The following is a 17,746-nucleotide window of genomic DNA, read 5'->3' on the forward strand; positions in this document are numbered from 1 at the left end:
GTAGGGGTATAGTCTTCAGAGGCATGGACCCGGAAATTAAATAAAAACGTGATCTGAACCGGCAAAGCGCATATATAATTAAAACTGCATAAAGTTGAAAATGGCCGCCTACGAAAAAAGAGTTCGTATGGTGTCACTGTTCGGATTCTTATTTGCTTATTATTAATAAATATGGCATTTGCTAATATTCATTAACAGTTTACTATATTCACCAACAAAAAATTAATAAAATAACAATTTATTTTCGTCTAACTTAATGGCATCCTTATACACTGATTTCAGACTCAGACTAATTTCAGATTATTCCACAAATCACAGGCATCAAGGAGGCTTATTGCAGGAACCAGTATTGCTGCAACAGAAGCGGTGGGCAGAGCACTTAAAACCAACCTCTTACACACTTAACGGTACGATTGTCTGGTAGATGTGAATGGATTATCCTCTTCATAGCCGTCATCTACCTCGTGGTTTGTCACACGAGTGCTTTAGAGCAGAGAAATCCCAGGGGTGAGTAAGGTTCTGCCTAGTGAAGTGTAGAACACATTGTTTTCGATAGTAATATCCGAGCACGGTTTGGCAATTCATTCTTCTCACCACCTCACAGTATAATGGAAAAAAATTCAAATACAATGCGCTACTGTGGCGTTCCTTGGTGGCCGAGTGGTTTAAAGCGTTGCACTGCGGAAGTGTGCTGCAGAACCTTTACTTCGCTGATTAAGGCCTTTCTTTTCTATCAAACACTGACCATCTAAGTCATTTGAATACGCTGACTTAGCTGTGGTTTAACATCAGTCAGGGTGCCAGTTGTTCTGGGGCGATGCGGCGGTTTTCTTCGATGTTCTACCTTGTTTTCGTCATCCATAAAACTGAGCATTTCTCAGACAATTGAGAACTCCATGCGCTTAGTGTAAAACGACTTAAATAAATAACGTGCATGGCGCCTCTTTGTGTAAGGGTTTTGAACGTATGGCCTAAAATTGGTGTTGTTGAAAAACTGGAAAATTATTTAAACCCTCACTGTGAGGAGTATGAAAGTGTGTCGGAAAATGCAGATGTTAAAATCTAATAGTACATGGGGATATGGACAGAGTACTCTATTGTGAAAAGTATGGAAGCGTGGCCGGAAAATGCAGTTGTTGGAAAGTGAGCATTTGTGGAACATTGAAACTAAAACGTTTTCATTTTACAACACGGAAGGAAAACAGGGGACAAGAAAACAATCGGCACAACATGCACGGAAAACAGGGGACAAGAAGACAATCGGCACAACATGGACGGAAAAACTGTCAAGACGCCACCAAAAGCTATTAATAGATACAGCATCCAATAAACCAACTCGCATTTCTTCTTGTAGAAAATGAAGAGAGTCGGCTCTGGAGATACCTGTTTATAGAAAATTCGTACAATCTTAAGATTCGTCCTGTCTACAACACGTCCAGGGCGGTGAATCTCACGTTAGATGTGGCCGTCAATCAAATTATTGATTTTGTAAGTACAAATATATTCATTTTATTACGGTATTAATTATTAGCAAGCAACGATCATAAGTTTGTGTTTATGACATACAGTATAGTATGATCATTTTATTGATTTTAAGTATAAAAAAAATGTAACAATTGTTTTATTATTAGCAAGCAGTGGTCCTAAGGCTATAGCTATGATATATAAAAATACGTATTTAAGCATCTAAAGTTTAATGTGGAAGAAGAAATAAGGGACATTTTTAAGAGAGCGGAGAAAAGTTATCTGCATGATTGTAGCGAAGAAAAATGCAGATTTGTTTGAAGGGTCTGGCTTAACGAATTACGGCAGATGTGATAACTGGCAGGTAATGGATACCAAGGTAGCAACACATGTGATAACTGGCAAGTAATTGATATGAAGATAGCTTCAAATGTGATAGCTGACAAGTAATGGGTATCAGGATAGCTACAGATGTGATAACTGGCAAGTAATGGATATCAGGGTAGCTACAGATGTTATAACTGGCAAGTAATGGATATCAGGGTGGCTACACATGTGATAACTGGCAAGTAATGGATATCGGGGTAGCTACAGATGTGAAAACTGGCAAGTAATGGATGTCAGGGTAGCTACACATGTGATAACTGGCAAGTAATGGATATCAGGGTGGCTACACATGTGATAACTGGCAAGTAATGGATATCGGGGTAGCTACATGTGTGATAACTGGCAAGTAATGGATATCAGGGTAGCTACAGATGTGATAACTGGCAAGTAATGGATATCAGGGTGGCTACACATGTGATAACTGGCAAGTAATGGATATCGGGGTAGCTATAGGTGTGATAACTGGCAAGTAATGGATATCAGGGTATCTACACATGTGATAACTGGCAAGTAATAAATATCGGGGTGGCTACAGATGTGATGACTGGCAAGTAATGGATATCAGGGTAGCTACAGATGTGATAACTGGCAAGTAATGGATATCAGGGTAGCTACAGATGTGAAAACTGGCAAGTAATGGATATCGGGGTAGCTACAGGTGTGATAACTGGCAAGTAATGGATATCAGGGTAGCTACAGGTGTGATAACTGGCAAGTAATGGATATCAGGGTGGCTACAGATGTGGTAACTGCCAAGTAATGTATATCGGGGTAGCTACAGGTGTGATAACTGGCAAGTAATGGATATCAGGGTAGCTACAGATGTGATAACTGGCAAGTCATGGATATCAGGGTGGCTACAGGTGTGGCAACTGCCAAGTAATGGATTCACAGAATGAAACAACAAGTCAGAGAATCAAACAGTTAATAGTATTTAATTACATATTTTTCAGGATGAACCGAAAATGATATTGACAAGCGGGATTTGGGTGAGGCTGGTGAGTGAAAAATGCTACATTCTTGACATGCATGTATGTATAACCGAGTTTGAGGAACCATTCAATAAAGGATGCCACATGGAACAAGCATATTTCAGAATCATGCCTTAGTCCACAGAATTTAATGTTTGAATCTAACCGTATAAAGTCTTGATGTCACACGTTGACGTCACAACTCTTGACGTCACAAGTTGTACAGGCCTAGGCATATAATACGATAGAAGCCGTTGAATCAAGGAAATGGCATAGGTTGCATTTCGTGACGGAAACGAACGCATAATATGAAACACAGATAATTTCTTTCCGGTATTCTGGTAAAATTAAAGCAGTCCAGTGCTTGGCTGATCAATCAATCATGAAAAGTAAATAACGGCAGTTTTAGATAATTTAAATTTTAGGTAAGATTTAAACAGAGATAAAAGAAAAGAAAATATTATATATTTTTGTTTTAGATTTAAGAGGGTAATCCAAACAATAAATTAGACCTTTGTGCGCCATCAAATCGTATTCCATTCGCTAAAAAGTAATACTGAATCACTGAGGAATAACTCTTGGTGCGTTTATTTCAGTAAAACGGACGTTGGGTAATTGAAATCCACTCTTCCTATGCAAAATTGGTTGACGCCATTTTATCAGAATGTGCAACATTGAAAACCTTATAGTAAATACATTTACGGACATAACTTGACATGTCATGTGGTTTCAACGACACTGAATTTAAAAATAGGGTAAAACTTTCTGTTTCGGAATGCTTTCAACAGAATGCTATAATGTCATTTCTCTTTTTTACGACACTGCGTTTATGACTTGGGACACACTTTTTCACTGTTTAGCTCACAACGCTATGTTACGTTACGTTCTGTCCTGCAGTATTGGCGTGACGAGCTGCTGACGTGGAACTCTTCAGACTTCGGCGGTCTGACGTCGATCCAGGTACCCGCACGTGATATCTGGCTGCCTGATCTCTGCCTGTACTCAAGGTCAGTATGTACTTTGTGATTTATCTGGGGGATGGTCGTGGGTATCTGGCAGGTTTCCTCCCGCCTTCGTATCAGTGAAATATTCTTGAGCACGGCGTGAAAAACCAATCAAACAAATAAAGAAAATAACTACTTGATTTTTATCTGTTATCCATTGCTTCACAATACAGTAGCCTGTGCGGCAGAACAGCATATAGCATGGCTTTGTTCAAAGCTCAAACCCTTTTCCTATGATTTTCCTATGTGGTTTTTCCCCTGGGCTTTACTTCCTTCCTGCTGTTGTGGTTTCCTTTGGGCTAGGTTTCTTTTACCTATAAACTTTAATGTTGTCATATCCATCGAAGTGAAATACTCTTGAGAACGCCTTCAAATACCAATCAAGCACATGAAATGAAATATTGAAACATATCGGTATGGACTACGTAACACAACCAGTAACGGACCTAAATTATGGCTTGCTGGATTGTTTGGAATTCCGGTGGTGTCACCCTAATATTACAACTGATCCGTCAACTGATGGAACGAGTAACCAACATTGCAGGGGCGCGATGACCCGGGAGCCTCTCACCAATGGGGTCCCTGTGAGTTCACGTCCAGCTCATGCTGGCTTCCTCTTCGGAAGATCTGACAGCAACCTACGGATGACCGTGGTTTTTTTTCCAGGGCTCTGCCCGGTTTCCTCCCAACATAATGCTGGCCGCCGTCATATAAGTGAAATATTCTTGAGAACGGCGTAAAACATCAATCTAATAAATAAATAAATAAATAAATAAATAAATAAATAAATAAATAAATAAATAAATAAAATGGTAGTCAAAAATAAGAATCAACTTATCCCGTGACTTATCACCATGACAACATGTCGGTTTTGTATGTGTCACCATTGTTATTCGAATCAACATTTTCTGTTGCAGTGTCGTCACGCCTACTGATGGCACCTTCGGCAATACCAACTTCATGGTCTTGATTTCATCAGAGGGCAACATCAGGTGGCTCTACCCTATCGTCATCCAGAGCCGTTGCAGAGTCGACATGGGGTTATTCCCCTATGACACGCAGTACTGCGTGCACGAATTTGGCTCGTGGTCGTATAGTGGCCATCATATAGACATCTATCCCAAAAATCCTTTCGGCGACGCCGCGAACTACATTAGCAACGGCGAATGGGATCTTCTTGATCTACCGTGTCGGAAGAAAGTGACGACGTACGGTTGTTGCCCAGAGCCTTACCCCAGCGTCGTTTACACATACGTTCTGCAAAGGCGTCCTACTTTTTACCTTTTCAACTTGGCCCTGCCCTGCTTCCTCATCACGTGTGTCAATCTTTTATCCTTTCTACTTCCGGTAGAATCGGGCGAAAAGATCGCCTTAAGCATCACCACTCTCCTTACTGTGGTTCTTTTCTTGAGGATGATCGCTGATTCCATTCCACCACAAGGCAACGTCATCCCCATTATACGTAAGTCCCGAAAGATCGTCTGCGCTCTCTTTTAAATATACGCTAGATGTGTATACTTACATTACCATGAACTTTTATTCCCGTTTGTAATAATTTCTTAACGCCGGCCAATGCTTAAATACTGTTATCTTTAAGTTTTGTTTGAAAATAAAACACATAGCTGGAAAAAAGAATATTGAAGTATTGTTCACAAGACGTCAAAGAGCTTATTTTTTAAATTTATTTCATTGGTGTTTACGCCGTACTTAAGAATATTTCACTTTGTACGACGACGGCCAGCATTATGGTGGGAGGAAACCGGGCAGAGCCAGGAGGAAACCCACGACCATCCGCAGGATGCTGGCAGACCTTCCCACGTATGGTTGGTTAGGAAGCCAGCATGAGCTGCATTTTATCACACATAATCGTAGTGTCACGCCACGTGACTAAGTGTTGTTGCGTCACGTGAGTTTCCACCTGGGTGAAAACTTAACAAATGTCACAAAAAGTCAAAAAAAAAAAAAAAAAAAGGAGACTCATCACTTTTGTAAACTCATCAGAATGTAATAAATTTGTAGTTAGAGTGTTGATCGCAAATTGTAAATAAATTTGTACAAAGAATGAGTTTGAATTAAGAAATAGTGTGCAGTATACTGGTCATGAACATAATCATAATTTCCCTGTTTGATTGCAGAGTGGTATTTTGGAGGATGCATGGTACTGCTCTGCTTATCTACAGCAGTAGCTATCCTTGTGTACCGGATACACTTCAAAGGCGAATACGGCACACCATTTCCAGTTTGGGCCAGACGGATATTATACGGACCCCTCGGACGGAAGTTGGGCGCATGTCCAGCCGTCAATCAAGTAGAAGAAAATAAGGTCTGTATGAACAGAGAATGTCGCTGAGGCCCAAATGCAACTTCCGATTACATTTTTCACTTGTACGGTCAGTTTTATAGGGGGGGGGGGGGAGGAAGCCGGAGTGCCCGGCGTACACCACCGACATTTGACAAGTGACTGTCGATCTTTAACGACCATACATGTATAAGCGTTGTCGATCGCTTATTATCAACAGTGCCCAGTGAGCGCCGGGAGTGGTGGGGGAGATTTGATTGGTGTTTTACTCCGTAGGGCCTACTTAAAAATATTTCACTTGTACAACGGCGTCCAGCACTACCCTGTCCTAATAACTAAAAGACAATCGCACCTGAGCGCGAAATTACGGACCGCTCAATCCAAGATGTACATGTGTTTTCCAAGTTCAACCATGATGATGGAAGAAGTTTTTTTGTAAAGGTCACGTGAGGAATAGTGCCTATCTTGTCTCCTCTCCGCTTTTTAGTGTTTATTTATTTATTTACATGGTGTTTTACGCTGTACTCAAGAAAATTTCACTTATACGACGGCGGCCAGCATTATGGTGGGAGGAAACCGGGCAGAGCCCGGGGGAATCCCACGACGATACGCAGGTTCCGCTTTTTAGTGGCAGTTGTATAAATTTATTTGCGTTTAACGACTTAACATCTCGGAAATGTTTCACTTCTAAGACAACAGTAACGGAATATAGGTGGAGGCAAACTTCAGCTCTTTTCTTCAGTTTTCTGGCAAACTTCCTCACTTACAGCCGCTGCTGAACAAACCAGGCTTGATTTGAACCTACTACCTCATTTACTGATCGGCCCGTGGGACCGGTTTTGATCTATAACGTTTAGTGACTACCATTTGTTATCTACCAGTTTGTCGTTCTGGCCTGTACGTCAGACTTGAAACAGTTCGTCAGTCAATCGCCTAAAGTCTAAGGTTTACCCTGAGCGTTATAGTCTTTTATAACCCATAAAAATGCAAAAAAGAAGTAAAAATGAGTGTGTTAAACAGAGAATAAGTGTGTCAGACAGTAAATGACTGAGTCAGACAGTAAATGACTGGGTCAGACAGTCAGACAGTAAATGACTGGGTCAGACAGTCAGACAATAAATAACTGAGTCAGACAGTAAATGACTGAGTCAGAGAGTCAGACAGTAAATGGCTGAGGTCAGACAGTCAAACAGTAAATGCCTGAGTCAGACAGTAAATGCCTGAGTCAGACAGTCAGACAGTAAATGGCTGAGTCGGACAGTCAGCCAGTAAATGAATGAGTCAGACAGTCAGACAGTAAATGACTGAGTCAGACAGTCAGACAGTACATGACTGAGTCAGACAGTACATGAATGTGTCAGATAGTAAATGAGTGTGTCGGATAGTAAATAAGCGTGTCAGACAGTAAAGAGGTGTTTGTCACATGTTGTTCCAGGTGACCATCTTAAAGAAGAAACCCATTCTGGATCAAACGCCTGCCCCAGACAACAAAGTATTTTCCTTTTGTAACTACGATGACGTGGAAAATCTGTCCGCCAACGACGACACCGTACCGGAAATGGAATCCAGAAACGTGGTGCCAAACTCCGGAAGTGATGGAAAAGAGTGGAGAGATCTTGGCCGCTGTATCGATAAACTCTTTTTTATTCTGTTTATTCTGGTTCTTGCAGCACTCAGTACCTTTGTGTTATTTTACTTTAGGACATAACCAACGCTCTTTTTATCTTAGAAGCTACATGCCACTGAGATGAATCCAAAACGAGACTACTACAAGTTACTGCGCGCGCAGAATTATTTCCAGTGTCTGATCTCTGCACCCTGCAAGGCGAAATTGTGTACATGTAAGATTTTTTAAACGCGTGGTAAAACTGTCTTAGCCTGAAGACTTGAAACAGAAAATTCTCTTTGACACAGAGATAATTCAAAACAAATTCGTCTCAACACTCAAGGATATTCACAGTTTCAAAGAAATTCCTCCATTTTGTTGAATGCAGTGTGTGTAGGCCTATAAATTATAATCTGGAGCCTCCAAAGGTCCAGGAAGTATTTTGGATCCTACTCCGCTGTACACACGTTTGACAAATCCCAGTGCGTGTAGGACTAGACTATCATCAGGGGCCGTGAAGGCCCCGGAAGCATTTGGGATCCTACTCCGCCGTACACACGTTTGACAAATCCCAGTGCGTGTAGGACTAGACTATCATCAGGGGCCGTGAAGGCCCCGGAAGCATTTTGGATCCTACTCCGCCGTACACACGTTTGACAAATCCCAGTGCGTGTAGGACTAGACTATCATCAGGGGCCGTGAAGGCCCCGGAAGCATTTGGTATCCTACTCCGCCGTACACACGTTTGACAAATCCCAGTGCGTGTAGGACTAGACTATCATCAGGGGCTGTGAAGGCCCCGGAAGCATTTGGGATCCTACTCCGCCGTACACACGTTTGACAAATCCCAGTGCGTGTAGGACTAGACTATCATCAGGGGCCGTGAAGGCCCCGGAAGCATTTGGTATCCTACTCCGCCGTACACACGTTTGACAAATCCCAGTGCGTGTAGGACTAGACTATCATCAGGGGCTGTGAAGGCCCCGGAAGCATTTGGGATCCTACTCCGCCGTACACACGTTTGACAAATCCCAGTGCGTGTAGGACTAGACTATCATCAGGGGCTGTGAAGGCCCCGGAAGCATTTGGGATCCTACTCCGCCGTACACACGTTTGACAAATCCCAGTGCGTGTAGGACTAGACTAACATCAGGGGTCGTGAAAGCCCCGGAAGCATTTGGGATCTTACTCAGTCGTACACAGGTTTGCTGAATGCAGTATGTGTAGGCCTAGTGACTATCGTCTGGGAATGCACAAATAAAACGCTTTACCAGTGGCAAAGAAAGCCAATGAAATGTTGAGGGGCCACTGTCTGAATCATGAAGTGCTGGCCCAGGAACTACCAAAGCCCCGAAAAATTGGGATCCTACTTAACTGTACATGCGCGTAGGAGTATTTTAAAACGGCCAGTAAAGGCTTTCGTTCTGAAATTTGTGGTTATCAGGCTTATGTTGTCACAACTTTTGTTCTCGGATACCTGTCGTGCTTATATATTTACTTTCCGTAAAAAACAAATTTAGAAAATATGCCCAGTGTGTGTACTGCAAAGAGTTCAAACAGCGTATATAAGGGGTTGAACTGGACAATGTGTACAGTATTTATTTATTTATTTATTTGGTGTTTTACGCCGTACTCAAGAACGTTTCACGACGGTCAGCATTATGATGAGGAAACTATTCAGAGCTCGGGGGAAACCCACGACCATCCTCAGGTTGCTGGAAGACCCCTTCCCACTTACGGTCGGAGAGGAAGCTAGCATGAGCTGGGCTTGAACTCACGGCGACCGCATTGTTGAGAGGCTTCTGGGTCATTAAGCTGCGCTAGAGGGCTAACCAACTGAGCCACTGAGGCCCCTGCCTATTGTAGAATCAATTGATCAAATGAGTGTGTCAGATAGCAAAAAAGTGTGCCCGACAGTAAATAAGTATGTCCAAAAGTACATGAGTGTGTCCGACAGTAAATGAGTGTGTCCGACAGTAAATTAACTTGTCAGATATTGAATAAGTGTGTCCGATATTAAATGAGTGTGTTAAACAGTAAAATAGTATGCCCGAATAAAATGTGCTCGAGAGTAAAATAGTGAGTTAGACAGTCAATAAGTGTGTCCGAGAGTAAATTAGTGAGTTAGATAGTCAATAGGTGTGTCCGACACTAAATTAGTGTGTCAAACAGTAAATAAGTACATCCGATAGTACATAATGAAGTTAGAAACCTTAGAGGGAATATAACTAGACGGTGTTTATTGGAAACATCTAATGTGTATTTATTTATTTAATTGGTGTTTTACGCCGTAGTCAAGAATATTTCACTTATACGACGGCGGCCATCATTATGGTGAGAGGAAAACGGACAGAGCCCGGGGGAACCCACGACCATCCGCAGGTTGCTAAGACCTTCCCACGTACGGCCGGAGAGGAAGCCAGCATGAGCTGGACTTGAACTCACAGCGACCGCATTGGTGAAAGACTCCTGGGTCATTACGCTTCGCTAGCGCGCTAACCGACTGAACCACGGAGGCCCCTCTAATGTAGAGGACAAAGAACAATAAATTTTCACCACGTGGCTAAAACATCACATGGTTCATACCCTTGATGCGGGCCTAAGATGCGGTTCAAAGGTCTGCTCTGTTTTTACTCTCTATGCTGTACATCTTTAATTATGTTATAAGATTTGTTTTCGTAACTGCGTATGTTGTCAGCTTCACCTACTCTTAATGCGAAAAGTACATTTGTGATCTTATTCGTTCGTATTTAATGTACAGTTACATTTATGACCGAGTGTATAACTGATGTGCTTTATTTTGTTCCCACTGACCACAGATGCGGTCTAGGATGTTTGTAGATTCCCTCGGACACGTGCTATATAAGTCATAGCTATATATTCCATTTTTCTTTGAAGTCTTTGATGGTAATTACGATAAAAAGCAATATTTTGCCACATGTGTGCTTCATGATTTTTTTTCAATTTAAGGACTATGTAGTATTTACATACTAAAGTGTGTGAATAAAAACATGAAATTACACAACTGTGATGTCTGTCTGAGTGCTTAATACATTAAAGGTTTGTCCCGGTTGTCTGATTGTCCTTGTCGGCGGACTGTACTGGTTAGCGGACTGACCTGGTTGGTGGACTGTCCTTGTGAGCGGTCAAACCTAATTGGCGGATTATCGTCATTGGCGGACTGTCCTTGTTAGCGCTCTGACCTAATTGGCGGACTGTCGTGATTGGCGGACTGACATGACCGAACTGTCCTGGTTGGCGTACTATCCTGACTGCTCAATGCTTTCATTGGTGGACTGTCCTTTTGAACGGTAAAACCTAATTGGCGGACTGTCATGATTGGCGGACTTATATGACCAAACTGTCCTGGATGGCGTACTGTCCTGACTATTGTTTTGATTGGCGGGCGGGCCTGGTTTGCTGATTGTCCTGATTGACAGACTGTCCTGCTTTACAGGAATAGTTGAATCTATGCAACCGACAATCGCAACCGACATTCTTATAACAGCAGTCAACCAATAAGGACGTTCCAGGTTAACAATCGCAAGGCCAATTCCCAAAACGTTGTATAACACAAACCACAAAAGAACTAAGAAAGTGTATAAAGTACGAAATTAGGACGGAATCATGCAAAGAGAAGCAGCCAACAGTTTTCTGTGACGTTGGAAAGAAGCAAGGTATGTTCTAGGCGACTGAGTGAAACCAGTATTCAAATCGTGAAGCATGCTGGGATATCAGCTGTCGATAACAAATATATGGATCTCAGTTGCGCTTTCATTGCTACTGTTCATATATCGAACGTGGTGATTCTAATATACAACCCCTATAGCCCGAGTTATGCGGAATTAGACACAATCACGAAGCAGAGGGCAACAGATTCTGAACAATCTGTCCATATTCACTTACATGAGAATTATGCTTATTGTAAAAATTAAGAAACCTACAGTGAAGGCGTTTGATGGAACCTTGACACACTAGTTTTTTACAGTGATAACTGTGACGTTCATTGAAATCGTGACACAACACACAGGATCTAACAAATGCTAGAAGACGAGATATGTACACGCCATATACATGACCCTTCGGTATATTGCTGTTCTAGTAAGGATAATTTACAATGTCAAAATAGAAATCTATCCCTCTGGTCGTAAAGTCTGTAAGAGAGGAAACCGTTTTGGTCTCTGTACAAATAAAGGCCCAGATAAGACGTACCATCTGGAGAATCTGTGATTTCCTTTTAATCCAACGGCATTTGCTATATGGATTGTTTAAAACCAGCAGATCATCAATATACCGTTTAGTGAATGTGAAAGATCGGGACTGGTGAGCATTACCCCCGTAATAGTTTCTGCATATAGTCGTATTCATGTGATTTGTACCCATCAGAATACCTGCACTGTTGATATACGGTTTCCCCGAATATCACATGGATGTTATTAACGAGAAATTCAAGCAACTCAATGAACATGGAAATATCCTATGAATGGCAGTTCTTGTATGCAATAGAACAGAAGAAGGCTTTGTTGACTCTGACGTTAATATAGCGGTAATCGGTTTTATTAAATACCGAAACAACTAGTGATGGAATTTTGTCAATTAAATACGTGTGAGGAATCGAAGTATAGACAGCGGAGAAATCTCAAGCAGATATGCTTCTTCTTCACTGAGACATTTACAGTTTATAAGCATCCACATACGGCGTACGCCTGAAATTGTTTGCATTTGTACAACATTACTTGTTCCAGAAACACTACTACTTCTTGTAGTGCTTTCCTTAAGACACTTGATACAAGTTTGGTGGTACAGCTTTTTGGCCCCGCACTAAAGCGACCTTTGTATGGGGATTAATGCATTTTTGGAATCCATTAACAGATATACCCCTCTGTTTGAGAAAGGACTGAAGTTTTTCAAATAGTTCCTGTAGACTATATATCGTTATGGAATATGTTGAAGCTGCGGCAGTTGTGCTATTAAGCTCCTTCACAAGAACCTGACAGTAATGATTCTTGCGCACAAATATAATATTAATAGGAGGTTTGTCCGTAGGAACAATGACTTATTTTCTCAGAAGGCCATCAAGCAGGATTCTTCAAAACTTGCTTGACTGTCACTTGAGCATTAGTATTGAACTGGTTTATTGCATAATAACCTTTTTCTTAACTAGATCAAGACAAATGTCAAAGGCTGAACGTTTTACAGGGACATCTGATAGAAACTCTGACATAACACTGTAGGGGCATCGACAAAGACATTCAGATTCCTTGTCAGAATGCTATACACGACAATGCTCTGATAGAACATTCCGGCTGTCTGACAGAATACCGCACCGACACATCTGACAGAACATTCAGACTCTCTGACAGAATACCGCACCGAGACATCTGACAGAACATTCAGCCTCTCGGACAGAATGCTGCACCGAGACATCTGACAGAACATTCAGGCTCTCTGACAGAATACTGGACGGAGATATCTGACTTAACATTCAGGCTCTCTGACAAAATGCTGCACCGAGACATCTGACAGAACATTCAGGCTCTCTGACAGAATACCGCACCGAGACATCTGACAGAACATTCCGGCTGTCTGACAGAATACTGGATGGAGATATCTGACTTAACATTCAGGCTCTGTGACAAAATGCTGAACCGAGACATCTGACAGAACATTCAGGCTCTCTGACAGAATACCGCAACGAGACATCTGACAGAACATTCCGGCTCTCTGACAGAATACCGCACCGAGACATCTGACAGAACATTCCGGCTGTCTGACAGAATACTGGACGGAGATATCTGACTTAACATTCAGGCTCTGTGACAAAATGCTGCACCGAGACATCTGACAGAACATTCAGGCTCTCTGACAGAATACCGCACAGAGACATCTGACAGAACATTCAGGCTGTCTGACAGAATGCTGCACCGAGACATCTGACAGAACATTCCGGCTGTCTGACAGAATACCGCACCGAGACATCTGACAGAACATTCCGGCTGTCTGACAGAATACTGGACGGAGATATCTGACTTAACATTCAGGCTCTGTGACAAAATGCTGCACCGAGACATCTGACAGAACATTCAGGCTGTCTGACAGAATGCTGCACCGAGACATCTGACAGAACATTCAGGCTCTCTGACAGAATGCTACACCGAGACATCTGACAGAACATTCCGGCTGTCTGACAGAATACCGCACCGAGACATCTGACAGAACATTCCGGCTCTCTGACAGAATACCGCACCGAGACATCTGACAGAACATTCCGGCTGTCTGACAGAATACCGCACCGAGACATCTGACAGAACATTCAGGCTTTCGGACAGAATGCTGCACCGAGACATCTGACAGAACATTCAGGCTCTCTGACAGAATACCGCACAGAGACATCTGACAGAACATTCAGGCTGTCTGACAGAATGCTGCACCGAGACATCTGACAGAACATTCCGGCTGTCTGACAGAATGCTGCACCGAGACATCTGACAGAACTTTCAGGCTGTCTGACAGAATGCTGCACCGAGACATCTGACAGAACATTCAGGCTGTCTGACAGAATGCTGCACCGAGACATCTGACAGAACATTCCGGCTGTCTGACAGAATGCTGCACCGAGACATCTGACAGAACATTCAGGCTCTCTGACAGAATGCCGCACCGAGACATCTGAGGGAACATTCCAGCTCTCTGACAAAACAATCATAATCTCTGAAAACATTCTTTGAATCTCTGACCGAACACACATGATCTCTGGCAGAACGTTCAGGCCCTCAAGCAGAATACTGGCAATCTCTAGTAGAACGCTTACGATTTCTAGCAGAGCGTCAAGACTTCTAAAAGAAAGCTCAGAACGTTTGGTGCTCTGCTTTCTGACCGCGAACGTAGTTTGTTTTGTTGCAGCCCTTGTTCAAGATCTACCATTTTCAGACAACGCCATGATTAACTGCATTTTTTTTTCATTTACAACGTTGATCTTATGTTTAGACGCATTTAAATGGATTTCTTGAGTGGAACTAAACCACTTCTGTACCGACAAGGTATCGGCGTTTACGTTCAATAATCTAAAGTACAATCGACCTTATTTTACTCATTTTAGTTATTTTTACTTATTTTATTCATGACTAGTGTCAGAGTGATATTTACCCTTTAACGTTTAACCACCTAATGACCCGCGTCGTCATGGCGTAATTTGTCGCATTGTCTTTAAAATAAGACAACGCTGTTTTATACAGCTTGCAGATGTCGACAAATCGCATCGTTGAAATGCCACTTAGAATGAAAACGGTTAAGCTGTTTGAGAGAGAAAACGTGACAGTACCAACGAAACCACCGCATCCACCTAAGCAAACTGTGTGATAAATCATCAGACTAAACGCCGCAGTTTAAGTTTAAGTGGGAGCTGAATTTGAACAGTTAACTTCCTAAGTCAAGGTGTGGTGTGTTGAACACAGACAGTGTAACAGTTCAAGCCGGTGTCTGTCATAATTCGCATATGTGTTATTGGTGATTTACCGGTACCTTTATTTATTTTAAACTGGTGTTAACCTGGGACTCTGCACAGTTTCCTCCCACCATAATGCTGGCCGTCGTCGTATAAGTGAAATATTTTTGAGTGCGGCGTGAAACAGCAATCAAACAAATTTATTTATTTTTTTGATTGCTGTTTTACGCCGCACTCAAGACTTTTTCTCTTATACGACGACGGCCAGCATTATGGTAGCATAATACACGTCCCCCTAGTACTAAGGCTTAAGTAGAACTAGGTAAATAATCAGTGATGTTCATTGCAATTAGTCAAAAACGTTACTGGTCTGGAATTATCCTACACTCATCACATTTAATATACAATCACATTAAAACAATCCTGGTTTATGCAAGAATACAATATAATTATACAATATATAATTCAGAAAACCGTAGAATCTGAATCCATGAACCATTTGCTTGACTGGAAAAATTCTTCAAAAATAAATCGGGCTATTTTCCAAGCAACGAACAAAAATTCCATTCACATACAGGTGTTGTCGAACAGCTGCTTGAGATCCAGTTGTATACATCATAGATAATTGATATAAAGACTTTTTGGATAATCTCGGTGTTTGTAATAACGTTGTTCTAGTGTAATCACTCCTATCCATTTTAGCTGTGAGAAACAGGGCCCAGTTGTTCAAAAGTGTATTAGTGGTCAATCACGGTATTAACTTTAGTCTTAACAAAAACTATTATCAATATTTACGCCTGGTTTAAAATTTAATACATTTTTGAACAACAATTTATTGATTGATTGGTGTTTTACGCCGTATTCAAGAATATTTCACTTATCCGACGGCGACCAGCATTACGGTAGAAGCAAAACAAACAGAGCCCAGGGAAACCAACTATCATACGCAAGTTGCAGCAAGGCCTTCCCACAAAGAGGACCCAGCTTTGTAAGTCGTTCTGTCCATTGATCTGTAGGTCCGTAAGTCCGTCGATCCGTCTGTCGGTCAGACTGTAAATGTGTTTTACACCCAATCTTTGAGCATAGACCAGTTGTGGAGCTAATGATTGCAAGTTGATACTGACTTTTTTGTCGTTGTTGTAGAGAATCTGATTATTAAATTGTGTGATACGTCGTTCAGCACCTCACTAAATTGTCTCATGTAGTGCAAAAATATTGCTCCTATAAATATGGACAAAGCTACTTTGCAATTCCTCCATACTTGTCTTCGTTGTTGGGATTTGCAGAAGGAGTGTTGCTACTGCCTATGTCAGAAGCACACCGGAACATAACTGCATGCCACCGAAAAACACAAAATGTTATTCTACGAGCAATGTGCACACAAATTCGATGTCCACTCAAGATCTGAGCGTACCGGAAATGTGTATTCAATATTTTAATGTAACCAGAAGTGTGAAATTTTATGGTACCGGAAATGTGCAATCAAAATTAAAATGCCTGCTAGAAATGTTTACCAAAACGTACACACAAAACCTGATCATACTAACATGTGCACTCAAAATGTGATGTTGCAAGATATGTGCACACAAAATGTGATGTTGCAAGATACGTGCACACAAAATGTGATGTTGCAAGTAATGTGCACTCAAAATCTGATGCTACAATCATTTGCACTCAAAACCTGATGTTACAGGAAAACTGCGATGAAATCTGATGTCAAAATATGCAATACTCAATTTTTCATCCGTACAATTGACAGGGTTTGTCTTTATCAGGGACCGGAAATTATGAAGCAGCAGCCATGACTGTTATTGGTAGTTGACATTTTAGACAACAGAAAGGTCCGTTACGTTCGAACGAAAGTTATTAGGAACAAAGACATGGCTAGCAGCACTAAGGACAGTATGACTAAAAACAGTTTATCCACACAGCTGGCAAAATCCTTCCACTGTCGCCTAGTCTCCGAATGTTGGGCACTATCTCCTTTAAACAATGTTTTGATAACTGTGTCCGTTTCCGACTTTGATTCCAGGTTAACGGTTTGGGTTCCACGGTGACAGGTGCCATAAAGGGGGGTAACTCTTCTTTGAGAGTGAGTCGAGGACTTCCGGTCCAGCGTTGGCTTCACCTGCAAGGCGTTAAACAATTACGGACGATTTTTACTCTGTGCCATTTGACAAGACCGTATAGGAAAAAAGGCACGAAACAGGGCCAATGAAATAATGAACGGCTATAAGAACCATCTAGTTTCATTTGAATTTTTTGTATGTTTTATACATACAGGGGCCTACTTGGTACGACGGTTGACAAGTCGTCGTTGAATGGCAATAATCATACTCCTTACAACGCATGCCCCACTCTACACGTTTACTTCTCTGCCACCGCTGGCAAATTTGTACAGAAATCTTGAGCAAACCGGAGGTCATTGGGGTCAGGGTTTTGAGACAGGAAGTAATGTCAGTAAACACAAAAACTCTGTCTCAACCTTCGCTTCTAAAAAGCCTTTATACACATGAATTCTCTTCGTATATGAAAAACATGATTCTAACCAACACCCGAAACAGATTTATT

The 17,746-nt window shown here is 41.8% G+C and overlaps 1 protein-coding gene across 1 annotated transcript; it reads left to right on the forward strand.

Moving 5' to 3' along the window:
- Positions 1-1,127: 1,127 nt before the first annotated feature.
- LOC135462552 (neuronal acetylcholine receptor subunit alpha-10-like) lies at positions 1,128-7,833 on the forward strand. Its single transcript, XM_064739777.1, has 7 exons — positions 1,128-1,143; positions 1,355-1,488; positions 2,805-2,849; positions 3,720-3,829; positions 4,744-5,288; positions 5,962-6,149; positions 7,561-7,833. Exons 1-7 carry the CDS (start codon positions 1,128-1,130, stop codon positions 7,831-7,833), a joined length of 1,311 nt encoding a protein of 436 aa, XP_064595847.1.
- The last annotated feature ends 9,913 nt before the right edge of the window (positions 7,834-17,746 follow it).

This window comes from Liolophura sinensis, chromosome 2 (genome assembly GCF_032854445.1).
Source record: "Liolophura sinensis isolate JHLJ2023 chromosome 2, CUHK_Ljap_v2, whole genome shotgun sequence".
Classification (NCBI taxonomy): Eukaryota; Metazoa; Mollusca; class Polyplacophora; order Chitonida; family Chitonidae; genus Liolophura; species Liolophura sinensis.

Coding starts and splice junctions, on each gene's coding strand:
- LOC135462552 (XM_064739777.1), top strand. Junction 1,489..2,804: donor TCAATCAAATTATTGATTTT/GTAAGTACAAAT, acceptor CATATTTTTCAG/GATGAACCGAAAATGATATT. Junction 6,150..7,560: donor ATCAAGTAGAAGAAAATAAG/GTCTGTATGAAC, acceptor ATGTTGTTCCAG/GTGACCATCTTAAAGAAGAA.